Source organism: Condylura cristata, unplaced genomic scaffold (assembly GCF_000260355.1).
Source record: "Condylura cristata isolate star-nosed mole 26May11 unplaced genomic scaffold, ConCri1.0 scaffold00025, whole genome shotgun sequence".
Classification (NCBI taxonomy): Eukaryota; Metazoa; Chordata; class Mammalia; order Eulipotyphla; family Talpidae; genus Condylura; species Condylura cristata.
In genome coordinates, this window is record NW_004567126.1 from 20,393,008 (window position 1) to 20,419,384 (window position 26,377).

Consider the following 26,377-nt stretch of genomic DNA (forward strand, 5'->3'; position numbering starts at 1 on the left):
TTCTCCACGACCTGCCCCACACCCTTCCACATGCGCTCTTCGGGCCAGCCCCATTCAGGCAGTGGACAGCTTGGGTCCCCTGGACCCTGGCCACCCAGCCACCTCCCACTAGCTCTCGGAACTGGAGCAGAGGCTGATTGCTTCCATGCAATTTGAATTAATCTCAGGCTTCAGGTGGAGCTTGGCTAATCAGGGGAGACAAGAAGCCGAAGTGGGTGCAATCAAATTAACAACGCCAGGCCCTGGCTCTTTAAGAAGGAAAAACCAGAAGGCATCCTCCCCCCAGTTGCTTTTCCCAGGGGAAGCCTGGCGCTGCTGCCTGGACCAGAGCAAAGAGCTTCCACCCACCACCCCCACGTGCCAACAATGCCCCTTTGTGGCGGCTTATCTCACACCACCAAACAGGGCTGCAGTTGTCTCTTGTCAGGATGTTGTAAGGAGCAGAGACAGGCCTTGTGGGGGAAGAAGGGGAGTGGGCTGGGCTGGGGAAAGGAGGGGCCCACTCACCTCAAATGGGTACAAGCCAGCCTTTCAGAAACCAAAGGCGCTAAGAGCCTCTTGTTCCCTGACTAGGTAGGTTTTCAGGGCTCCCAAGAAGCCTCCAGGGCACTGCTGTCCCTGGAAAAGCCTCCAGGAGGACAACCAAAGCCCACCCGGAGAATCCTCTTTAGGAGAAAGACTCCCAGGACTGTCATGGGGACTTCCAGAAAGAACGAACCCCACGCCTTGCGGCCTTTCCCCCAGTCCTCTTGACTTTGAAGTGTCCTGCCTGAGCAGGGTGGGGCCAGGGACACCTGGATAGAAGGAGGAAGGAGAGGCCCCTCCAGCCCCACCCCAGCCCCCGTGAGCCACCGAGGGCAGTGGGGGCCCTTAGAGAGTGGCACGGGCCTCTGCCTGGGCCAATCAAAGCGGAACCTCTGGAGCTGGGGGCAGGCAGTGCATTTTTTTTTTTTTTCAAGCTTCTCGGGTAATTCTTCTGTGTACCCGGGTCAGAGGACCTCCTCCCCCCGTGCCCATCCCAGGCCTCCCCGTAGAAGAGAAGAGTAACCTCAGCCCTAGTGTCCTGCTCCCCAGCCTAATCTTGTCCCCAGTAGCTACTGCTCTTCAGAGAAGGGGGCTCTCTACACCCACATACTTGCTCTTCTGTCTCCTGCCTTTCTCCGAGCAGTGTCCCATGACGGGTTAGCCTGCAGGTGCCCTGGGTTAAGTCCTGGCTGTGCCACTTCCTAGCTGTCTGTTCACTTCCCTAAGCCTCAGTTTCCCCATCCGTCAAGTGGGCATAAAAATAGGACTGTTGTGGGAGCAAATGAGTTCATGCTTCCCACGGCACGCAGAGCACGCCTGGCACAGAGCGCCCCTGGTGACGCAGCTGTGATTCCTGCTTAGTAACCCCAGAGCAGGGCAGAGCCGCGCCCTGGGCTCCCTGGGCTCCCTCGGGCAGCCGCCTTTCTGCTCTGCTTTCCCGTGCGAGGCCTCGCCCCACAGCCGGCGGCATTCCCGTCCTGTTTCTTGCACAGTCCCCTTCCCACACACACTGCTCTTCTCCTTTGGGTATTCATAAGCGCATCTTCCCTCCCTGGTGACTCGGGGACTTGTCAGCTGAGCTCCCGTCACCAGGCAGGAGGAGGGAGGAAGATGGAGACACAGAAAGCCTCACGCACCCCCGCAGCTGCTGCCCCCAGCCCCAGCCTGCCCTTCCCTGGCCTCCTGGTCCCCCCAGCCCTGTTCTGCTCCAGTGGTCAGCCTCCTCCTGGAGCCCGCCCCCTAGACCCACCCCACTACACCATTTCCACCCATCTCCCTAAGGGGGTGCGAAGTCACCCCGGCGGAGGGTTGGACTGAGCCGGTGAATGATCAGGGCAGGTCTCCCTCCCGCTGCTCACCAGCGGTGTGATCTTAGGCACGCCACTGAGCTGCCATTTGCCTATTGGTGACATGGAGGCTAAAAGCCCCCCAGTAGTCTCCTTAACAAGAATCAAGTCCCTTGCTCTGGTGCTATGGAAACTGCAAGGCGCTGGCCCACCCAGCTTAGGAGATGGCACCCAGAGAAGGGGAGCCAGAGGAGCCAGGGAGAAGTTAAAGGGGTACAGAGCTTATCCACCCCACGGCCGGTCTGAGCGCTCTGGGACGCCCTCTCCAAGCCTGTGTGTTGGTCAGGAAGCCTGCAGGTGCTGGAGTGGGGGAGGCGGCCGGGGCGGGGGTGAGGGCAGACAGAGTTGTCTCTTGGTGTTTTGAAAATCTATCAGCCTCTCACATCAAATTAAAATGTAAATAGCAGCTGGTCTGGGTCGGACCTCAGAGGTGACGGAGCTGGCCTGCGAGTAATTTCGCAGACGGGAACCGGTTACATCGGATTCTGACAACTGTCTCGTTTCTGAAATTGATTTCCTCTCCCTCGACTTGCTGCCCCAGGAGGGCCCGGGGTGATCCCTCCCCAGTCTATCCTGGTGCTTTTCTGTTCCCCAGGCCTGTCAACAAGGTGCTATGGGAACCCGAGAAGGAAATCTGGATTTCTGCACTGCTGCAGGGCAAGTGGCCTGAGCACCAGAAGCCCAGTGAGGTTCTTTCCTGCCCTTGAGTCTACCTGTGGACTGGGCCAGACTGACCCAGGAAATGGGTGAGCAGGCGAGGCCCCTAGCACTTGGGAATCTTCCTTCTGTTCCCACCTATGTGCTAAGTCCAGAGCGGAGATGGGTCTCCGCTGGAGTCTCACGCCTGGACCCAAGCAGATGAGGACGCTGGAGTTGTACATGCACTGGGCCAAGGATGCCCAGTGCCCACCAGAGGTGTCAAGGAAGGGCCCAGAAGCCACCAGAAAGCCCCTTTGGCCTCTAATAGATTGGGCATGAGCAGTGCCAGGCACCGTAGCAGGCGCAGGGCTCAGAAGCATTGGAGGGGGCCGGCAGGGCTCGCCCACCCTGACAGCGCCTCCCAGGGAGCAGACACGCCCTTGCTGCGGGGGCCTTATAGGGTAGCTCACCCACAAGGTCTCTCGCTCTCCCTGCTCCCAAGTCCCTAGACAGTGTCCCCACCCTCTGCGCCCCATATTTGTTGAAAGAAATTGGGTTTCCTGGCTGTTAATTGAATTGCACTGCAGGAAAGCAGAGAAGATGTATCTCATTAAAGCCTCCTGTGTCCCATCGTGTTGCCTTTGTGGCTGCTCTCAGCAGCTGCCATGCAGGACTCAGCCTCTCCCCGACTCTCCCACCTGCACCCCTAAAGCAACTGCAGTCCATACTGCCAAAGGAGGGGCTTGCTGAGGCTTCCCACAGCCGAGAGCCAGCACATTCCGGTGGCAGCCGGAGCCCCACAGGGGAATACTGTGTGATGTGCAGGGGGCGGCCACCCCGCACAGGCTTAACGAGGGGGGAGCTGCCTTGGCAAGCCTCCATTTCCTCATCTGAAAAGTGGGGCTAGTAAGACTAACTTCTGAAGGCTAACTTCTCAAGGTGGCTGTTGGGAGAAATGGCTGGGCAATGAGCCGAGAGGACAAAGCACCAGCTCCTTGCCCGCTTCACCATGGGCACCTGGTCAAGAAAAACACTGGACCCAGACGCTGGAGCCGGGCTCACAGTGCCCACCCTGTGAGCTCACTCATGTCAGGGACTAGGACACTGCTGGCCCATGGTCCACGCTGAGCGGGAAGCCCAAGTGTGTGTATGGACAAAGCAGGTGCATCTGTGTAGTGTGGAGCTGGAGGAGGGGATTAGACACGTCGGTCAACTGACAAGCGCATCAGGTTATACGTGGTGACACTGTGTGTGAGTTTATAAAAAGATGGCAGAGCGTCGGCAGTTAGGGGGCTGTGTTTGCGACTGTCTCTGACACGCCGGGTGTGTGTGCACGTGTGCACACCTGTGTGTATGCTCCTGCACGTGACTGCTCATGAATATCTCCGTTGGGGTCAGCCCTCCACCCGGAGAGCCCTCCGGGGCACCGCCAGGCCCTGTGCAGCGAGGGCTCAGTCATGTTTATCACCGCGATTCAGTGGAGCACAGAGACCTCGTGGTCCAGAGCAAGAAGCCTGCGGGAGGAGAGGGAGGAGGAGAGCCGATGGCGGTCAGGAGCACCTGCTGCCCCGCTTCCCCTCTATCAAGGGGCTGCCTCATTACACCCATCTGCACAGCAGCCAGGAGGGCTGAGCCCCCACCCTGTGGGCCAGGAGCGCAGGCTGGCTCTGGGAGGAGGGCGTCTGGGGAAGGAGCAGGGAGGCAGACTTCTCCATTCTGGGCGTGGAGGAGGGCTAGCAGAGAGGGGAGGAGGCAGGGTCTCTGCCTTTAGTCAGGGCAGGGGGCCAGAGGCCTCTCTAGGCCAAGAAAAGCTTGCACTGATCAGTCACCTTGGCGTCTCCAGACCATCTTTCCCTCTTTCCAGAGACCCAGACAACACCTCTCTATCCCCAGGGCTCAAAACCCTCAGCTTCAGGCCTCACTGGACTCTTCTGGAGTCATCTCAACAATTCCCCAGTCATCTGCCTCTAATGTGGGGAATTCACCGCCTCATGCAACCCTTTCCCCGACAGCAAAAACTACCAGAAAATTCCTTCTTAAGCCAAGCCGGAGGTCTGCCCTTCACACTTTTTGAAGAGCTACCGTTCCCCATTTTCATCCCTCTTCGCCTGGCCTGGTTTGAGGTCTCTTGTCAGTCACCTGACCTTGGGCCTTGTGTCGCCCACTCCCACCTGTCCAGTTTGAAGGTGGACAGGTGGACACTTGTGTAGCAGCATGACTGGGCAGATAGCCTCCCTCCCCCTCCCCCACCCTCCCAGTGGCCCCAGGTCTTTGGTGTATAAAAGGAAAAGATGATCTACAGCTGTGCTATTTGGGTGACACAAAACTCAAGCCACATACAGAATCTGGGATCAGTTCTTTGTCACACATATGAGAAAATAAAAGGAAGCAGGAGAGGTTCCTTGACATTATTTCTTTTATATGAAGCTATAGCTAAGAAACAGGTGAGATTCATAATCTTATATCATTGTATCTAGGCCATTAACCTATAATCAGTATACACATCATTGAGACATTTTACATTCTTTTTTTTTAAAAGATTTATTTATTTAAAAAAAAAGATTTATTTATTCCTACAGAACTGGGGTACAGGCCAGAGATGCGGAGGGTGAGAGGCTTCACCAGAGACAGAGTGGGGAGCAGAACAGGCAGATCCATGAAGTACACTGCTGAGGGGAGCAGCAGGCGGGTCAGGAGAGGTCTGCCATGTGGATTTCCTCCGGGGCAGGCGGGGATCGAACTCATGTGGAAGTGACTTAAGCTTCTTAGTGCTGTGCTTTAACCCGCTGCGCCACCAGAGAGGGCCCACATTCTTTTTCTTTCCTGTGTTGTGAAGTCAGGGCACAGTCACACTCGCAGCACATGGCCCCTTCAACGGACCACATGCCCAGGAGCCAAAGCCACATTAAGCTAGCGCTATGTGGAAGGTGACCTGGGCCCTGCCACCCTCGCCCCCGTGACTCTGTGGGGTGCCTGGCAGGAAACCTCAAGAGGCGTGCGGGTCCTTACCTGGTGCTTTCCTTGGCACAGGAGAGGGTGTGAGAGTGTTGGGTCAGGGATAGCACCCAGGTTTCTTGAGCAGTTCCTGCTGCAGGCGCCTCACACACGTGCACCCATGTTGCCCCGTGACAATGCTCACGGTGAAGAGCCGTGTCTTCCTATCGCCGGGGATGAGCCTGAGACTCGGAGAAGCCAGCTATACTACTGAAGGCCACATAGTGGTGGAGACAGAAGCAGGACCCACACCTGCCTGGTTCAACCCTTGAGGCTTGGGGGAGAGGGGCTGGTGGAATCAGTGCACAAAAGCTGCTCCTCAAAGATGGGCTCCCTGCACCCTCCCTCAGCTGTGGGGCTGTGAGTCGCGCATGGAGTTGTGCCTGGGGTACTAGTGTCATAACAAGCAGTCAGCTAGCAGGAAGGTACAGGCCCCAGATGTGGCTGTTACTCGGAGCTGCAGGACTTGGATCTCTTGAGTGCCTGCCATCTCTAGTAGCCACTGTCTCTCGGAACACACCTGATTGGGAAGACGTGCTCCCTGTGGTTGGATTGGCATGTACAGATGCGCAGGCTGTGCACTGCTCAAAGGTGCACAGCCTCACAGGTAAGCGGAGTCTGCTCCACTGGCCCAGCTCTGGCTCCTGTGCCAGAGTGCATCTAGCCAGAGGAGGGCTTTATCACACTCCGGCCTGGGCGTGCGAGCCTGCACAGCAGAACAGGCATGTGCTGCAAGTTTCTCGTTCTAGTGCAAAGTCTTAAAGTCCCAAAATAAGACTTCATTTCCTCACCCCAGACTCTGGCCCACGCTAAGGTCTGATCCTGTTGCTACTTCTTTTTCACATGCATGTGTCTGTGGCTCCTCTTCCCTGGCCTGCCCAGGGAGTCCCAGCCCCAGTTTCTGACCATCCACTGTGGAAGAGCAGAGATAGCCCACGTGCCTCTCCCTCCACCCACCCCCACATTTAAATCCTCCAGGAAAGATGGAGGCATCTGCTATGCAAGGCCTGCCTTGTTGATGTGAAATCTTACTCTATATTCCACCCAGGTTTATACGAGTGAATTATGCAAATCTTTGATGGAAAAATATTCCTCGGCACATCCTTGAGAGTGTAAAACCTTAGTCAATAATTCATACTCGGGTGTCTCTGACTGCAGGCTTTTTCTTCATTATAACTTGCACCTCGTTATTTGTCTTCCGTGTTTTATTGTATATCCTGGTGTAATTCCGTGCATTATAAAATTTATCTGCTTCATTATTTGATGAGCTGAGGCTGGGGGTTGTGCTGAGGGGCTGACGCAGGGGCCCAAGGTAGCCGAAGGAGTCTCATCCGCCTGACAAGAAGGTCGAGTGTCTCTTCGGGATCTCCTTCACGCCCACAGCTGTTCCAGGTGTCTCAGACTACACCTTTGTGGCCCAATGGCTGCCTTTATTTAGCCGAAGTCTTACTTGTTCTGCGAAGTCCTGGAGAGCTTGCTAGGAAGAATGTTGTCTGAATTGGTCTTTAAACGCGGTAGGGAGAGACATCTCAAAGACACGGAGAGTGGAGCAGGGACCTGGTGCCCCAGGAGGGGTGGGGGAGTTAAAGGAATCGGTGACACCCTCCTGCATGGTGGTCCAAGCAGACCCTGTGACGAGAGTGGGTGAGCTGGGTCTCTGCTCTGCAGGCTTAGTGTGAGGAGGGCCCCTGTCTGCCAATGATATGGGGGTGGGGTGATTCCTCAGGCCAACCACAGCTCTCGCCATCTGTGTGCCTTGGGGTGGCTACCAGGCACCCGTCCCAGGACAAGGGCTTCTGGGGACTCAGGCTTCCCAGGAAGGTGATGCGGAAAGGCAAGGACAGCCCACAGGTGCGTCATCAGATCACCTCCCTTCAGCCCGCTCTGCATGGTGCTGCAGCCGCCTCCCCTGTGGGGCGCCCTTTCCCTGTCCGCCCTTCTGGCCGCCTGTCAGATGTGGTACATCTCTCTAGGCATCATTTACCCTTTTTTACTGGGGGGTGCTGGTTTAACTGGCTGTTCTCACCACTGCAGTGAAATTCCCTGGGCTTGTCCGTTCACCTGTTCCCTCCAGAACCCAGCACAAGGCCTGGCACCTAGTTAGTGCTCAGTAAATCCGTGTTGACTAGCAGGCTGGTTCAGTAAATCCATGTTGAGTAGCAGGCTGGTGCCATCCTAGACACTGCTCAGGCAAAACTCATTTCTACTAATACTTCTGTGAAACACACACCAGATGGGCCCCTGGTGTGTTGCTCCTACAGTTACCTACCTCCCCTCCCCCACTCACGTCTCCAGAAGGCCCGGACCCTGGCTCATGTCATGGTGTCCCCCAAGTCTATCAAGGCTCCCCGTCACTACACTGATGTTCTGTGTATGTTTGTTGAATTGGAAAGAGGAGCCAGGGGACAAGATCTCGCTGGTAACCTAGCCCCCCCTTTCCCTAGGCCCCAACTCGCCGCCTAGGATAGCCCCAGCTCAGGCCTAGATGAGGGTCAGGGTTGGGGGTCTCCTTGTCAGGGCAGAAGGAGCGGCTCCTACCAGCCAGCCAGGGCCTTGATGACTTCCCATTGTCCCGGGTCAGTGGAGGGACTGGTCTGAGGGACCTGTGAATGGTACTCGAAGGGCCTTAATTATGCGGATACTGTCCAGGCCTTTCTGCTGCACTTTGCTTGGAAGAATGGGGGTCTGGGGGCGGGGGTTGCCCACCGCTGTGTAGAGCCTGAGTCCTGGACACAAAGCAGTAGCCCCAGGGCTTTAGAGCAGGGTCGGAACCCGGGGCTCAGAGGCAGCACCCCCAGACGGTCAGTGATTTGATTCACAGATTCCATGCATTTGGGTGCGGGGAGCAGGGAGGAAATTCACAACTTTTCCCACTCCCTTCCAAGTAAAATTTAGTTATTTCCGTGCATCTTGAACAGAAGCGCCTCCTGCCCAGTGGCTGGCGGGCGACTGCCGCCCTCACCTGGCCCTTTCACCGTCCCCGCACCCGGAAAAGCACTCACACTCACTCATCACTGTTACACAGTCGTGCTAATGTAAACCACTACTAGATCTTAATTCCTCACAGGCATAAAGACCTATGCGGATAAGTGATTCTATCACAGTCTGGCTCTTGAGGGCTTGCCATACGTCGTAGCCACACTTTGCTGTGTCTGGCTTCCTCTGTAATTCTGTGTTCTGCATTTTCAAACATGCCTGAAAAGGGGCCGCACGTCACCAGAGGGGGTCACAGAATAGCAGAGCCCCTGGTGAAGAGAGGTGGCCGAGGGGGGAGGGGGGCGGAAAGGGCGAGTAGTGGATTTCTGCCGCCCCCACCCACCCAGCTTTGGGAGACCCTGGGTGGGCGGGGCCTCAGCCTCGGCCACGCCCCCTCCAGCCTCACCTCACTGGCCTCCTGTGCCTCCCCCTTCTAGTACCAGCTATGATCACCTCCCACCCCAACACCACCATTGCCATCAAGGGCCACGCCAAGGAGCTGAACTGCACAGCGCGGGGCGAGCGTCCCATCATCATCCGCTGGGAGAAGGGGGACACGGTCATCGACCCCGACCGCGTCATGAGGTACACCATCGCCACCAAGGACAATGGCGACGAGGTCGTCTCCACGCTGAAGGTGAGTGCCCACGTCCCTGTCTCGGGACACTGATGCTGAGAGGGTGGGACCAGCAGCGACTCCCTCTGTATCCCATAGAGGTGAATGGGGAGTCTGGGGCCCCCTCCCCAAGCCCCAGAAAGCATCTCCCCTTGGCTACCTATTGCCTTTCCCCACCCAGGAACTCTGCCTTAGAAGCTCACTGTATCTCCTTCCTGACCACCCCCCACCCCCAAGCCATTGAAAGTGTGGATCTCTCAGCCCCTCCCTGTTTCTCAGAACCCCCTGGGTTCCATTGTCCTTCTAGGACCCCTCAGCCCCTCCCTCCTTTTACGGCCCCAGCCCCTCACACCCTCCTGGGACCCACCTATGCCTCTTTCCCCCTCCTGGACCCCCCTTCCACCCCTCCTCTCTCTCAGGTCCCCTCTCAGCCCCTCCTGTTCCTTTGAAGCTTTCTGCATGAGCTTCCCACTTCAACCTGAGAAGAGGGGCCCTTGACAAATACCCTTGTGGGTCCCCAATCCGGAACAAGTTCACCTTGCTGGTCCCCCAGAGCAGGTCCTCTGCAGCAGATCGGCTCTAAAAATCCCCCCATTTCCTCCCTCTCTCCCTGTCCTCTGGCCCCGCTGGCCTCTCCCAGCTCAAGCCAGCTGACCGTGGGGACTCCGTGTTCTTCAGCTGCCATGCCATCAACTCCTATGGGGAGGACCGGGGCTTGATCCAACTCACCGTGCAAGGTACCCTCCTGCCCCACATTCCCAGCCCCTTGGGGGGGGTCAGACCCCCACTAATGCTCTCCCTTACAAGAGCAGGGCCTTGGCCCACACCCGCACTATGGTGGGCACAGGAGGACATGGCCTCCCTCCTGCCCAGTTTTAGCATAAGGCCCTTCCTGTGCACTTCGGACAGCACTGGCTGTGGTGGCTGCGGTTCCATAGAACAAGCACAGCACTGCATCCAGAGTTAGGGGGCAGTGGGGTTCAAGGGCCCAGACCCTGGGAAAAGGGATGGGAAGAGAAAGATGTTGTTGAGTTGGGAAAAGTAGGGAGTTCTGCATGGGGAGAAGCAGCCCATCATCCACTCTACACAATACCTAAGGAAGGGTCAGGCCTCAGCCAGGCCCATGTGCAGCGGGACACAGCAGGAGACCAGCTGGGCTTCTCTACCACAAAGCCCCATTAGGCCTCCCGACCCCACCTGTCACAGACACCCAGGTCCCAGGGCTTACAAGTAGACCACAGGTGATGCCAACGCCCAAGGGTACCACAGAAACCTGGTCTCTCCTGGGGGTGGGCAGAGTGCTGAGCTCTCTGCTGCCAGCCTCACTTCTGTCCCCTCCCGGTGCCATACCTAGAGCCTCCTGACCCCCCAGAGCTGGAGATTCGAGAGGTCAAAGCCCGGAGCATGAATCTGCGCTGGACCCAGAGGTTCGATGGGAACAGCATCATCACAGGCTTCGACATTGAGTACAAGAACAAGTCAGGTAGGCCGAGTCCTCAGCTTACCTTGGCCCTGTGCATGTACCTGCCTGAGATACTCCCCCTCCCCCAGGTAAGCCAGCCCTGGACCACAGGGCTGCCCATTTTAGGCAGACCCATCAGCACCCCCAAATGCACAAATCCCTGTGTGACTTCCAAAGGGACATGACTGGTGAGACCAAGAAGCAGGGAGCTGATGGAGGAACCCCCACTTGATGGGAGTGGGTATCAGGCCCTTTCCAAGGCTACCTCTGGGCCAGGGTAAACAGGGCGATTTTATTTTTTTTAATATTTATTTATTTATGCATACAGAATTGGGGTACAGGCCAGAGGTGAGGTGGGCGGTGAGAGGAGTCACTAGAGACAGAGTAGGGAGCAGAACAGGCAGATGGACTGAAATACACTGCTGAGGGGAGTAGCGGGTGGATCAGGAGAGGTCTGCTGTGCCACATGGGTCAGCTCCCTGGCCAGGGATCGAACTCATGCTGCAGTAGCTGCTGATAGCTTCATAGTGCTGTGCTTTAACCTGCTGCACCACCAGGGAGGGCTAATTCATACAGTTTAAAGGTGCTGGGCTTAGGAGCTAGGGATGGAGACACACAGATTGGGCTGGCACATCCGGGCATTCCTGGCCCAAGATGCTGACAGTGATTGGGCCTGAGGAAGATACCCCTTGCCCAAAAGGGGCCTTCAGCAAATGGGAGTACCTCACAAGCTTAGAGCTAAGCCTACACCTCCAGAAGTTTTCTGGAGCCCTGTGCTGAAACCCAAGCTCCGGGGTGGCTGCCCGCCACTGAGAAGCCCTGGGAGCGAGGGAGCCATGGACACAAGGTCTGGACAGATGGGGGTCAGAACGGCAGGGAGAGGGCCTCGAAGGTGACCAAGGCCCAAATGGACCAAGTCACAGAGAGATTAGCTGTGCGCATGCGTGTGTCTGTGGCCTGCCCCAGGAGGCATGTGAGAAGTGGTGGGGGGTGGTCCCTGAAAGAGTGCTGGGTGACTCCACCTCAGAGTGGGAAGAAAACATGCTTTGATCCTGGATCTTTTGTGCCTTTTGAAGTCAATACCACAAACCTATGGAGGCTGTTCAAAATAATTTTTAAATAAAACCCAGAAAAGAATCTGCAGAACTCAACCCTCCCAGCCACTAGCCCCAGGCAACTCCAGTTCTGCTTTCTGGATATAGCAGAGACCCAAGGTCTTTTTTTCCTCCCAAAGTCTCCGAACCTTCCCGTCCTCCTTAGCCCCTGCACGTAGTCATCTGCCGGCTGGCAGTGCTGTCCTCTAGATTGGCCAAGCCCTGGTCCCTGTGGTTTTCCCAGCACTGAGCATGGCCCCTGGCCCCTGGGGGAGACACTCGCAGATGACTGTTGAGGAATCTAAGTAAGTCCGCTAGTCTCCACTGTCCACACAAGTGGTACGTTCACCTCTTGAGAAGCAACCCTGGCCAGGGCACTGGGCAGTCATCGTATTCAGGTTTCTACAAGTAGGAGCCCCACGCTAGAGCGCAACTGGGGAGGAGAGTCAGGTTGTAGAGTCCACCTTGACCTGAGTATACAGGAGGAGGGCCAGAGCGGACGGAGGCCACTGTCCAAGTGAGGTCATCCGAGGGGCTCTCGCTGGTTCCTTGTAGCCCTCACCTTGCTCACGGAGCTGGGTCTCGAAAACTGAAAGCAGGTGGACCTGCATTCAGGGGACAGGGCAGATGCGGCCTAACAAGACACGGTGCCCTCCAAGGACTGCATGTCGGGCCGAGGGCTCAGAGACGTAGTTCTGAGGACTAAATCGGGAGGGAGCCTCCGAGCTGAGCTTCTGCTTTGTCCAGAAGGTCATTGGAAGCCCTGACAAGGTCTACACTCCCAGAGTGCATTGGGAAGATTCATCCGGCATCTGTGGGAAGCAGGGTCTCCAGGAGGTGCGCCATGAGGAGGCTGCTGTGGGCCTGCAGCCAGAGAGAGTCAGGGCAGCCAGACCTCAAGGGATGACCAGCTGTGCCCATCGCACACCTCCGGGCCTCCTGAGGCTGGACACAGGCCGCCCAGGAGCCAACGGGAAGGGACGTGTCCCTCTGCAGGCCAACCTTGACTGGCAGGGTTCTGCTCATGTAGGGGCGAGGGGAGGGTGCCCAGACTGCCATTGCACCCCTGCCCCACTGGCCCTGGTCACCACCTACCTCCCTGCACTCTCCCCCATGATGCCCTATGCCCACCCCACCCCCCACTGACCACTCTGCTGTGTGGACACCCTCCTGGGGCAGGAAATAAGGGTAACGTGAGAGTCATCTGGAGAGCGAGACAGGAAAGGTGGGCAGGGAGGGTGCTCTTTGCAAAGCATCTCCCCATCGGCGCCCCTACTTCCCCAGCTCCCCTCTGGATGAGGAACTGTCATGTTCTCTCCGCCCACCCCCCACCCTGGAGCCTGGGGGGTGGAGGGCTGAGCAGGGTGGAGGGTAAACTCGTGGGCTTCCAACTTAGTCTCGCCCTCCCGCAAGAGTTTTGCAACCGGAAAAAATATGTCACAGATTCAGAGCCCTGGGGAGCCAATGTTCCTTCCCCTGGCCTTTGGGAGGCCTGCGCCCCATCACACACCCCCATAGTCGTCTATCCTTCTGGAGAAGGAGCCCATGAGAACTGCATGAGTTAGCACTGAAGTCAGACAGGGGCCGTGAGCCCAGCACAGCCTCCTTGTCTGGGAGGTGGGAGTGGGGATTTGTTAGAGTGTTAAAGAGAAAGCATGTGGCACGGGGCTGTGGTGAACTGCTCGTGAGTGCACGTTCCTCTCCCCCTTCTAACTCAAACCCCTCATGTGGCCATTTCTAGTTCCATGGGGCTTGCAGGCCGAACTACATGTGTCTGTCAGTCAGCAGCTGGTACAGTCAGTGCCACTCATTTTTTCTGCAGAATCATGCAGCAGCCATGGAGTAGGAGGAAAAGAAGTAGAGACAGAGTGTCATCCTTGGAGCTTACAAAGCAGATGAAATGAGAACATATATCGTGTACACACACACACTCACTTTCAGAACCATTACAAAGCACTATTCAGCCACATGCGATGCATAAACTGTATTAGATGCGAGCTGAAAGGTATCCAAGGGAACGGATGGAAGTGACTCAGAGGAAGGAGGAGGGCGTGTGTGTGTGTCTCTGTCTATCTGTCTGTCTAAAAACAGCTTCTTCCTATATATGGGTTAGTGGAGACTCATTCTCATGCTAGCAGACTTGCAGGGACGCACGGCACAGCTGCGTGAGCCTTAGCGACTTCCTTGGCATCTCTCGCAAATAGAGACAGTAGCAGGCCACTCTGAGGGCGGCATTGCCAGGGTGGCCTAAGCATGGAGCCACTGCACCAGCTTCTGGGGATGTGCCAAGCCCGGCGAGGTTCACCGGACCCCACAGCACCCCATCACACCCCCACGGGCCTTGGCTCTCCCTGCCCTTCTTCCTCTGGCCCCAGCTTGTGTCCATCCCGGCCGGAGACCGCCTTCCCCTCACCCCCTTCTTTGCCCAACAGTGTCTTCGCCAGGTTTTCTGCCGTGTTGCTCATTGTGCTGATTTTCCAAGGGAAATTACTAAGTCTGCCCTTCCTCAGCCATCCTGCTCCCGCTGACTCCTCCTGGCCCCGGGCAGCAGAGTAATAATACATGAATGCTGAATGATAAATAGCACGGTCCCCACACATCTCTCAGGGGGCACTGTGCAGATTGAAAAACGCAGACACCACGTTTCGCCCCTGCTCCCCACGCCAGGAGCAGGGATGAGCGCTTGGAGGACAGCTCTCCAGTCCAGGGGAAGCCTGGAGGTCCACGCTGCTGGCCTGGTGTGGAGCTGATGGGGCCGTGAGAGGGCCGGAGTCGGGCTGTGACGAGTGGGCATCGTCGCCCTGGGAGTCTGCAGGGAGACTGCCACGGGGGCCCGGGAAAAGCAGCGGTGCAGAATGATCTGTTTCCCGGGCGCGGGCAGCTAAATGCTGCCGATGTGGCTTTTGTCCAAGCTGTTCCCCCGACAGTGAAAGTATCTCCCAAAAAACCTAAGGCTCTGGGTCCCCTCCCAGCAAGCAGCCCACAGAGTGGAAGGCACGGACATCCCACAGCCATTCCTTTATTTTTTAAGAAGAAGATTTTGCATCATAAACCCTTTGATGAAGAAAGGGAAAGAGAGCCCTTAATGAAATATGCTAATCTGGCTAAGCCTCATATAAAAGGGAATAGTAAAAGAGACAATATTCACCAAAGCCAGCTCAGAGCCGAAAAGGAAGGAAAGAAAATAGGGCCCCCGGTTTCAGCTGGTCAGGGCCAGGGAGATGACAGTGATCAAGTTTGGAAAACCAGCCCCGGGTCTCAGGAAGTGGTGCTGAAGCATTCGCCTAGAAGGCTTGTGGGCGTGAGCTGTTTGTTTCAAAATTAAAGCCGATTTGGGAAGGCCAGGTCAAATCCACCTGCAAACTACTAGTAAAGGCAGGAAAAGAGGAATCACGGTCCGTGACTCTCTCCCTCCCCCACCACACCCCTTCGTGATGGGTAGCTGAGTGGGGCCAGGAAGAGACAGAGGGTATTTACTGTGACTATAAATGCAGAGGTAACCCAAGGTGAAGGACCAAAAAGTGGCTGTGATCTAAAACCAACAAGAGGCTGCCTGTGCCCACACGTGGCAAGGGGGAGGGGACACAAGTGACACACCTGGCTCCTGCCTCCGGGAGCTCGGCGGCACCCTGGGCGGTTGCTACTGAAACGCCGAGCTGGAGAGAGGCTCCTTGTGTTTAGGAGATCAGAGAAAAGTGAAAGGTGAGGTTGAAAGGTACGTACAAGCCGGAGGTTGCGGGGCTTGGGTCACGGCAAGAAATTTTGTCTCTATTCTTAAAAAACAAGGGGGAAGTGGGCCCTCCCTGTTGGCACAATGGGTTAAGAGCAGCACTGCGAAGCTAGCCGCAGCCGCTTTGGCATGAGTTCGATCCCCGGGCAGGGAGCTGACCCACATGGCGCGGCAGACCTCTCCTGACCCGCCCGCTGCTCCCCTCAGCATTATACCTCATCCATCTGCCTGTTCTGCCCCCCACTCTCTGATGAATCCTCTCACTGTCCCTGCACCTCGGGCCTGTACCCCAGTTCTGTGTGCATAAATAAATAAATCTTTTTTAAAAATAAGGTGGGGGAACTACTGGAGAGTTTGATGCAGCAGTTGGCGGTCTACAGAGCTGTGTTTTGGCAAGACCACTCTCAATGCCAAGGTAGTGTGTTTGGCCTGCAAGAGATGCTCAAGCGTATAATAATGAGGAATAAATGATGGCTGCAGGATGGAGAGCTGCACACAGATGAACGGGGCACACAGGGTTCTAGAAGGTTAAGTCATTGGGATGTCACTTGCCTGGTCCACGTGGGCAATTAACAGTGACTTGTCTTTGGGTAGGGATGGAGAAGGAGAGAAATAGAGAGGTTCAAGAGACAGGTGGGACTTGATGGGAGAGGAAGGGAGGGGGAGTCAAGAAGCATGCCCAAGCTTCTGGCGTAGCCGAGGGGATGGTAGCACCACCCCGGGGAGCCCAGGAAGGGCTGGCTCCTAGGTATATGGTGAAGACTTCCGCCTTGGACATGTTGAGTGTGACGTGTGTCGAAACATCCAAGAGGACAGCAAGTCACCAGTGAACTCCAAGAGTCTGGATCAAAGAAGTGGAGGCTGGACACAGGGCTGTGGGTTCTCTGTGTAGAGGTGAAATCGCAGCCATGGGTGGGGGAGTGAATGGCCTGAGAGGAGGAGAGCGTGGGATGGAGCCTGGAGGAGCTGTGGTGGAGCAGGGAAAACGCCCGCACAGCAGGCACAGAAGGAGAGGCCCTGGCGATCAGGGGAAATTCAGAACGTGTTTTATCAGGGACATGTGTCTCCAGAAGGGAGAGGTGAGGCTGCTGAACATACCTGAGAAATCACCTAGACCTCGGTGCTGTGGTGTTGATGTCGCAGGAGGGTGTGAGGATTCAATGCTGAGCGTTTACATCCGTCTGGCTCCACACCTGGCACATCACAGGTGCTTGGAAGCTCTTAGCACCCTCCTTAGCTCTTCTATTTTCAAACACAATCGTGTGGCTCTCTTCCCTGCGCCTGCACTCATCAAAAATGAATGCACTGACTTCTGGTCACTGTCCGCCTCCTGCAGACACAGGGACACCAGGTATGATGTATCAGCTGGCAAACGTGCCCAGAATGCCACAAAGAGAGCACCTGCCTCTGCCTTGCTGGGTTATTCCCTCCCAAGCCAAAGCGGGGCCCCTGGCAGAGAGGACCCTGCATACTTACCATCCTTAAGCTACCAGCCACAGTGTGATCCCCCAGGTGGCTGGGGTGTTTTAAAAGGCAAGGAGAAACTAATGCATTTCTGAGCAGCACAGATAGCCGTTTGTGGCTGCGGCTCATGAGCCTGAAGAACCACTTGCGAAAGTGCAGTGGGGAGCTGGCCAGTGCCTTCACAGGTGCTGCACCTGCGCTTAGTGAACTCACTCACCAGAATCTGGGGGGCCTGGGGAACTCCCTTCTGGGAAGCCAGTGCTCCGTCACTTATCAGGCTTCAGCTTAACGACAACTACAAAAAAGCCTTCCTAGAAATCTTCCTAGGATGTGTTAACCTGCTTTCCTGATTTAAAAATCAAATAGTCATGAATACAATTTAATCTCCTCTACCAAAAATGTCCAGGACCCTCCTGTGTGCATTTAAAAGGCATGGAAAATTCGACTGAATAGTGACCCCACGAATGCCCTGGCTGGGCTTGGCCATTTTTTGTGCTTCAAGTGGAGCGTGAATGGCCTGGTGATGAAATCTGGGCTTGGAAGGTGCTAGATGAAGCGTTGCCACCCTGCAACCCCTCCCCACTTCGCTCTGGAATCCCCTGAGAGAGGCACAGCAAAAACACATGAATGAATGGCTGTGCCCGCCTGGATGCAGGCTGCTTGCAGTATCCCTGGGTGGTAGTTAGCTGGTTTTTCCACAGTCCACAATTTTGTGAACATTAACCCTGATGGACTGCTGGTCCCCTCAGCTAGTCAGGAGCCCATGAGTCCCTTTGTTGGCCTGACCGTAAAGACTCAGAGACCATCCCTCGCTGATGAGAGAGAGGTTGCCACTTGGGCTGGAACTCTGGCACTGGTCTGCCCTTCCAAGTGACACTCAAGTCAAACCACACAGGTCGAGCAGGGGAGGAAATACAGAAACACAAAGGAGAAGACTTGGCTTCCCCCTCTGCTCTGGCCCCTGGGTAGATGGGGCATCTCACAGTCAGAACAGGTCAGTAAAGGAGGGGAGACCAGAGACAAGGGCGCTGGCCATTTAGACCCTCAGGGACGACAAGCAAGTGGTGAACTTGGAAGGGTCATTGAGCACTCCCCCCGCCTGAGTTTGAGCTCACAAGCTGGCCCAGACAGAAGAGAGTCCCTGCACTGTTTGCTGCCCCCCCCAACCGAGCCACCCCTTGGTTTCGCTGAGCCTCATGGACTCCCCTTGCACTCTCTGTGAAGGTCTCAGGACCTGTGGACCTCTTCGAGCATCAGAGTTGGGGGGTTGCTAATGCTGGAGGCTGGGGCGGGGTCCTGGAGATTGCCTGGCTGTGGTTTCCAATGGGTATTCTCTCTCCAGATTCCTGGGACTTCAAGCAGTCCACACGCAACATCTCCCCTACCATCAACCAGGCCAACATCGTGGACCTGCACCCAGCGTCTGTGTACAGCATCCGCATGTACTCCTTCAACAAGATTGGCCGCAGCGAGCCGAGCAAGGAGCTCACCGTCAGCACCGAGGAGGCTGGTGAGCGACCTCACTGCTGCTCCTGCCCACGGCCTCGGGAAACAGGGACAGGCAGGGCCCTCACCCACCCTGTCCACCAGTGGGCTTGCAAAAAGAGAAGGGGAAGAGAGATCCCCAAGTATTTGTGCCGCCTCTGGATCATTGGAAGCTCCTCTGACCTTCTCCAGGTGGTGTTCTCAATGCTGGACTTTAGGGAGCCATCCATGGTTTACCCACTTCCCAGCCCCTCGCCTATTTAGGAAGAACTGATGTGGTAGAGGTACAGAGTTTGGGGTGCAGGTGCCCTGGTTTTCTGAAACCTTTGTCCTGGAGTTTTCCCAGAAGATTAAGCAAGGTTTCTCTTTCTGGGTTTTATCTTATAAGCTACTATGAAATATAAAATGATTCTAAGTACATATGAATGATTTTACATACATATAAGTACATATAATATATTAGCAGTAAAGTAAAACGTTAGTATAGCCAATACCCATTATCAATAACCAGGCTGCCAGAGGCCCTCCCTCTGCCTCTTCCCAATCATAACTCTATCCTTCTTCCTAAAGTAACCAATACTGCAACTTTCTTGCTTTTTTATACTATTAGCACAATACATGTGCATATATACCCTATAGTTTAGTTCTACCTATTGTCCAACTTCATATTCATGAAGTCATACTTCCTCTATTCTTTTGTGTCTTCATATTCTTTTGATCATTGTTTTTTGTAAGCTTTATATTACTGGTATAGCTGTACTGTTTGTGCATTTTCGGTGCTGTATACTATTCCACTTCGTGGCTATACTACTGTCTATTTGTACATTCTACTATAACTATTAGCCGCTAGTCATTTGGAGCCGTGAGTTGTCTTATATTTCTATTCTGGCACAGGCTATTGGGTGTCTGTAGGATGTAAGCAAACTCATTAGATGGCTATACTTCTACTTTAATGGGAAAAAAATGTTTTCCAAAGTTTCTCTTCATGTTCAATGTATAAGAGTTTCTGCCTCTCTGAACACCTTAATCTATACTTTATACTAGCAAACCTGATGAAAACGTATTACCACGTTGTTGAATAGTATCTTCTTATCATTGTTTGCTATATTTCCAGCAAATGACAGAATGAACAGGATCTGTAACCCCTGTGATCATTTCAGGGAACTCAAACAAAGCTTCTCTGCTGCAGATGAGCAGTTCTGTCTCCCAGCAGTCCTCCCCCTCAGGAGGCTGGGAGGGAGAACATAGGCCTCTTTCTTCTCCCAAGTCTTGATTCATAATGTTTCTCTCCTTCCCCCAGCTCCTGATGGCCCTCCTATGGATGTCACCTTGCAGCCAGTGACCTCACAGAGCATCCAGGTCACCTGGAAGGTAAGTGAGATCAAAGGCATTTCTGCTATAGTGCCTCTTTACCTCCTCCCTCCTGAACTCAGGGATGAAGCCCCTTGCACTCACTGGGCTCTGGTCCCTTATAACGCCCATTCCTGTTAAGTCCAGTAAGTTCAGAGGGAAGGAACTTCTCCGTCCTGGCTCTCAGCTAGAGGCCTGTGTCGGGGGTGGGGTGCAGACGGTGCAGGGCCGTGGAGGGGCATGGTTCCCCCCACACTCTCCTGTCCTCCAAACGCACATTGGGTTTGATTTTGTAGAATGTGCGAAGGAGCTCCATAGGTCATGGGAGATGACAGGCGGTCATCCTGGTTCTTGCTTTGGGCCAGGACCCGCCATTTGTATCTTCTCATGGGGAGAGGAGCCTCAGTCTATAAAGTCAGGATGAAAGTAACTTCCCTCCCTCCCTCCAGGTGATAGGTAGCAGGCACTGCAGAGAAAATGGCATTTCTAAGGGGCTGCAGACTTAGAGGGGATCTGAAGAGCCTGTTGTGAACATTTCACAACTGAACAGAGAAACATAAGGATAATTTTGCATGGGACCAAGAAAGGCTTTCTTGGGTCACCCTGGCCTCGTCACCACATCCCTGCCATGAGCACAGGTGGGCTGACTGGCCCTTTCCCATCTCCAAGCGTCCCTTTCCCGATTCACCTGAGCCCTGTACCTGTGGGGTGGCCACAGGAGGTACTTCCCAGATCCATCGATGAGGCCGTGTGAGGTGGGTCGGCCATGACCATTCAAAAGTGCAGCACTGAGCACACTTGGTGTGGAGCCCCTGCCCAGCCCCCACCTCAGCCCCTGCATGCAGGATGACAGCAGGGCGCCCTCAGAGGCCTTGTCCATGTCAGCTCCTGGGCCGGTGGGGAGGGCACCTCACCTACGGGTGGGATCAGAGCCACTGTCATTCTCTCACTCTGGCTGCTGGCAGGGAAAATCCTGTGCTTCAGTCTTCCTTCTGGGACCTTCAGGAAGGTGGCCTTGGAAATGGGAGAAGTTCAGAAGGGCCTAGAGATATTTTCCCTGCACACAGACACACGTGCACATCCACACACTGCGCCTGGCTCCTTCCTTCTGGGAGGGGTGCTGGGTGAAAGTGGCCAGGGCTGGGCAGCTGGGCCTTCCTGGGGACCTGCCACCTGGTAGATGCCTGGAACCATAGTTCACCTCCAGATTCAGGTCTGGCCTCTAGGACTTTCCTTGGAAACTCAGGAGGGGGAACCCAGGGTCCCAGCTCTGGTCCCATCTCCTAGAAATGCTTAGAGGAAGCCAGGAGATGGGGGCAGGGAATGAATAATTATGGGAAAAACTGAGTCATTAGGCTACACAGCTATGACCAGGTCGATAAAAATTTAGAATCAGATTTATTTCTCCAAAGTCTCATAAGGAAAAATAAAATTGATTAGAAACTTAGAACTTCAGAATGAACCAGCCTGTCAATAATTTGGGGCTGACTTCTCTGGGGATTTTTTTTAACACCAAGAAACAGATTAATGAAAAATAAAGATTCACTTGAAAGATAAGTCACTTCATTTTAAGACTCTTTCCACGAAATGGATCGTCTCTGCTTTATGACATAAATTTGCAATCAGCCCTATTGATTTCTTAATGCTTCAGAGAAATATTGTTAAGATTGATTTAAATCCTGAGTGTGCCTGTTGGAGCGGTGGGGGAGGAAGGAGAGAGGGAGGAAAAGAGAGGACTAGGGCCGGGAGATTAAGATTTGTCTACATACGTGAAAACATACATGTCTAGGTATGCATGTGTACTGTGTGTGTGAAGATGGGTGTGTGTGTGTGTGTACATGTGTGGTGTGTGTTTGTGTGAAGCAGGTGCGCCTGGACACCTATCCAAGCCTGCCAGTACAATGGCACACGTTGGTGTGTTTCATGGTGTCAGTGCTCGGGCTTGCAGGCGGATGTGCATTCGGTAACGAGGTGTGTGTCAGCGTGTCAGTGTGGGTGTGTGTGCCATCAGAGAGCCGGTGTCAGGTGACAGGGCTGTCTGTCTCTAACAGCTGTCTGTGCGGTGCGCATAGACGTGTCGCGGATACAGCCCACGTGGAGAACTGTGCGCGTTACAAGCCAGCACACAGCACTGCCCAAGCACAGACGTTCCTCAGGCATTAACAGAAAGCCAAATCAATTAAACACACACACACACCTAGTTAGTGGGTTCAGAACAATTATGTTAAATTAAAAACTTCATTTTATTGAGTTAACAGTGAGCTTTAAAAAGCAGTTCATTTAAAACATTCATTGAATTAAAAAAAAACAGTGGGGCTGTTTTACTAACTTAATTGTTTGGGATCTCACTATTTTTTAGTACAATAAAAGGTGGGCTTTTAAATTAACTTCTTTGTCTTTAAAGCCCTGATTCTAGCTGTTTTTCTATGCACTGGGGTGAGAGCTCTTCCTCGATTTATAAGGCACAGGCGTGCTCAGCGGAGGGGCCTGTTTCCATTTGTGGGGCTGACTGCAGCTGCCCCAAGTGCGTGCGTGGAGGGGGCAGTTTGCTTTGGCCGGCCTGGCTGTGCGGACGGTTCTAATGTGAGGCGCGATCGTGGGGCCGTGTGTGTGTGTGTGTGTGTGTGTGTGTGTGTGTGTGTGTGTGTAGGGCAACTCCCCTGGCACTGGGACCTGCCATCCCTCCCGCCAGCCTAACTGGAGCCCAGGACATGCTTTGCCTCCACAGCACCTGCCCATCTCTGCCCTGTGACTAAGGGCCACTTCACCCTCAACACAGACCCCAGCTGGGATGTCCAAACCAGTCCAGCCACAGGGCTTCAAGGGGCTGGACCACACCAGAATCAAGGACACTTTATTCTTCACTGTGGCAAAGCGTACACATGTGCATTTTACTGACATAAGATGGACCATCTTGGCCACGTTTATGGTCCACTGCAGTGGTGGTGCGTGTTCTCACGGTGCCGTGTGAGCTTTGTCGTGGTCCAGACAGAAACTCTGTGCTGGTGCAACACCCCTCCCAGCCCGTCGCTGCCAGTCACCCTCTTTCTCGGACCATTTGCCTCTTCCAAGCACTTCCTAGAGGTCGCGTGATATAATACGTGTCCTCCAGTGTCTGGCTTATTTCACTTTGCATTCTTTCAAGGCTCATCCGTATTGAAGCATGTGTCAGAATGTCAGTGTTTTCAGGGCCGAATACTGTTTCACTGCGTGTCTAGGACGCATTTTGTTTACCCAGTCTTCCATCAGCAGACACTTGGATTGCCTCTGCCATTTGCTATTATGAACATTCTGTTCTGACGTAGGAACGCAGACATCCCTACGTCAAGCTTTTGTTCTCTATGCCCAGGAGTGGAATTGCTGGATCCCCTGGTAATTATTTAACATTTTGAGGAGCCACCAAAGAGTTTTCCATTCCCAGGAGCAGTGTGCAAGGACTCCAGTTTCTCCAACATGTATTATTCTCCATTTGATAATAGCCATCGGAATGCTATCTCAGGAATCTCTAACTGCCCGCCTCCCTTTTCATCTGGTTATTTTTCGTCTGCTGTCCTATTTTTCCCATGCAAACAGTATCCCTTTTCATCCTCCCATCCATCCACCCATCATTCAATTTCCCTGTACCCCCGTGTTTTCCCCTGTACCCCCGTGTTTATTGCTGCTTTTTTTCCAATTGGAAAAACATGGAATCAACCCAAATGCCCAAAAGTAGATGACTGGATTAAAAGGATGTGGCACATATACATAATGGAATATTACTCAGCAACCAAAAAAAAAAAAGTAAAGAAACAACATGTCTTTTGCAGCAGCTTAGATGGAGCTGGAAAAGATCATGCTTAGTGAGATAAGCCAGAAAGAAAAGGGAAAATACCGGATGGGTTTGCTCATAGCAGGAGTATAACGGACCAGGAGAGAAAATAATAAGAATAATGAACAGCCATATACCAGTGACATTTGTGGGAGTGGAGTGGGGAATGGGATCAAAAACCGGGGTGGGGGGGAGGGAAGTGCATGGGATTATGGTGATGGCACACGGGTGACTTGGTGATGGGAAACCCATGGGGATTACAATTGAGATGAAAAAAAAATGCACAAAATGATGTAAAAATAAACTATTATATTATACAGAAAAAACAAACAAAACAGGTATTTCCAGGCACCAACCTAGACACTGAGAATCGAGAAGTAAACAAAACAGACAACACTGTTCATCCTCATGGTGCTTCCATTCCACTGTGGACGATCAGATGCTTAAGTGAGATACATGGAAAGTCAGTGACGCTCATATCTATGGGCAAAATTAAGCCAGGGAGAGTTGTGAGGGGCGCTCGACCAGCACCAGAGGCAGCCCCAGGCAGGCCTCGTTAGGAAGGGGGAGTTTCCGCAAGAGTGCTGCGGAGGTGAGGCACTGTCCCAACAAAGAGTCCCCTAAGACGGGCTGCGCCTGGGGTGGACGGCAGGAGTGTGGACGCCTGGTGTGGACCTGCTTGAAGCGCAGGGCCAGGAGGGGATTCTGAGAGGCCTTGGGGGTCAGGTCGCGTGGTTCTGTAGCTCCGAGTGGATGGGAGCCTTCAAAGGGCCGGGAGCAGAGGCGTGCGGGGGTCTGACTCGAACTGAGGTGTCACCTCAGAGCGCCGCCGTGTCACCTCCTCTCCCTCCTCATCCTCACAGGCGCCGAAGAAGGAGCTGCAGAATGGCGTCATCCGGGGCTACCAGATCGGCTACAGGGAGAACAGTCCTGGCAGCAATGGACAGTACAGCATCGTGGAGATGAAGGCCACTGGGGACAGCGAGGTCTACACCCTGGACAACCTCAAGAAGTTTGCCCAGTACGGGGTGGTGGTCCAGGCCTTCAACCGGGCAGGCACTGGGCCTTCGTCCAGCGAGATCAACGCCACCACCCTGGAGGACGGTGAGGGCACTGCAGAGGGCCGGGGCGGGCAGCATGGGGGGGCCTGCTGAGAGAGGCAACGTGGCCCACAGTGCCCCCCCACAGAGATGGCGGCACCATCACAGCCCCCCAGCAGCATTATCCCAAGTTTCCATCGTGCCTCCAAAACAAGCCGGGGTCTGAGATTGCAACCTGTTGCTGGATCTGACCCTGCCACCACCAGGGGGAAGGAGCATGAGGCATCGCCGCCACGCATTTCCTCATCAGATCGTCACCCCTGTAGCCTAGACAACGCCCTCTCCCCTGCTTGGCCCTCTGAAAATGCGCACGCCTTGGGCGGGAGAGCACCCCAGGTCAGGAACTCCTAAGAGTAGATTAGCTCACACGCATGGTTCCTCACTCAGGCTACACATTATGATGACCGGGGAAGCTATACAAAGTTCTTGCCCCCCGCGGGCACCTCCCCCTCCGTGAGCTGGCCGCAGCGTTGAGGAACGTGAGCTTGGCATCCCTCAGTGCCACCAGTGCTAGCCCTGAGCAGAGCTATAACACAGTGGTTCCCGCCCCTGAGCGGGAACCTCCTAAAGGGCTGGGAAGAGATTGCAGCCCCCACCCAGAGCTTCTGCTGCAGCATCTCTGAGCGGGTCCCAGACTTTGCATGTCGAATAAATCCCTGGGTGATGTGGTCCTGTGGGTGCAGGAAGCACCTGAGAACCACATTGCCCCCAGCTAGGTCATTACCCAGGAAAGGGGCTAAGACTAGCGCTCCAAGTAGCCTATCTAATAAAGAACAGAGCTCAGAACACAATCCCAGCCGGACCCAAATCCCTACCCTTCTTCGTCACCTTTTGTTGTTAGCCTTTTGCTTGGGAGCAAGGCTGAATGAGCCCCGGTGGCCGGCCCTTCCTGGGGGGGCAGCTGCCCCAGTCCTCACCAGCACGCCCGCCCATGCTGAGCTCCCTTTCGCCCATGGCCACGCTGGGAAACAGCCAGGCCTCCCGCCTTTGGCCTCGGCCGGCCACCAACTGCCCTCCTCTGAGGGAAGGGGGCTGGAATGTCCAACAGTGAGACATCGGCATGGGCTGTGGAGTCATTTCCAAACAAAGGAGGAGAGGGGGGAAGAAAGTTTCCAGCCATATTTGCTCAGCAGTTTTTCATACTTAATTAAGGCCCTCGTTAGCCTGTCAGATCCTGATCGTTTCCTGGCAATATTAGCACTCCTCCTGGGGTATTCAAGGGCCCCTGCTTTAGCAATAGTGTCTTTTCCATAATTATATTACCTTCATTTTGTTCGAACGGGCTATCTGTATTAGTTTATTACGCTGGGTCCCTAATTACATGGTGCTTATATTTTTACACCTAAGTAATATGAAACAATAATCATTCTCAGAGAGGATCGTTAGGATGATGTATTATCATTTAAATGCTCATAAAAATTAGAGTTGCCTCTTGTGGGGCAACGGGATCTAATTACCTTCCACCCAGCCTGTGCCTCCCCTCTCCCACTCAGAGTCGAGTAAGCTAAGGAGTGACTCCCTTTGCCCACCCAAGTTCTACTTAGCCAAGGTGATGCTGGACCCTGGTGTCCCCATCATCTGCCACTTCAGGAAGGTCAGGGTGTACCTGAGCCAACCCAGGTGGGCAGGACTTAGGTTCAAAGGTTTCTCCTGAAGGGAGAAGGTGAAAGGCAGGAGACCACCTGGGTTGGCCTCGAAGGTGTTTTCCCACCTTCTGAGGCATTTGGGTCTGGCCCTGTGCAGGAAAGAGACACAAGGTATTTGGTCCCAAAGCACTGAAACTGCCCG

At 54.4% G+C, this 26,377-nt stretch overlaps 1 protein-coding gene across 1 annotated transcript in view; it reads left to right on the top strand.

Moving 5' to 3' along the window:
• The window catches only part of DSCAML1 (Down syndrome cell adhesion molecule like 1), a 299,027-nt gene that overhangs the window by 242,529 nt on the left and 30,121 nt on the right, over positions 1-26,377 (top strand). Inside the window, exons 12-17 of the mRNA XM_004689218.2 lie at positions 8,918-9,117; positions 9,737-9,833; positions 10,451-10,579; positions 18,189-18,356; positions 19,632-19,702; positions 24,353-24,593. Of these exons, the coding sequence (XP_004689275.1) occupies positions 8,918-9,117; positions 9,737-9,833; positions 10,451-10,579; positions 18,189-18,356; positions 19,632-19,702; positions 24,353-24,593 (906 nt within the window). The remainder of the gene's footprint in view (positions 1-8,917; positions 9,118-9,736; positions 9,834-10,450; positions 10,580-18,188; positions 18,357-19,631; positions 19,703-24,352; positions 24,594-26,377) is intronic.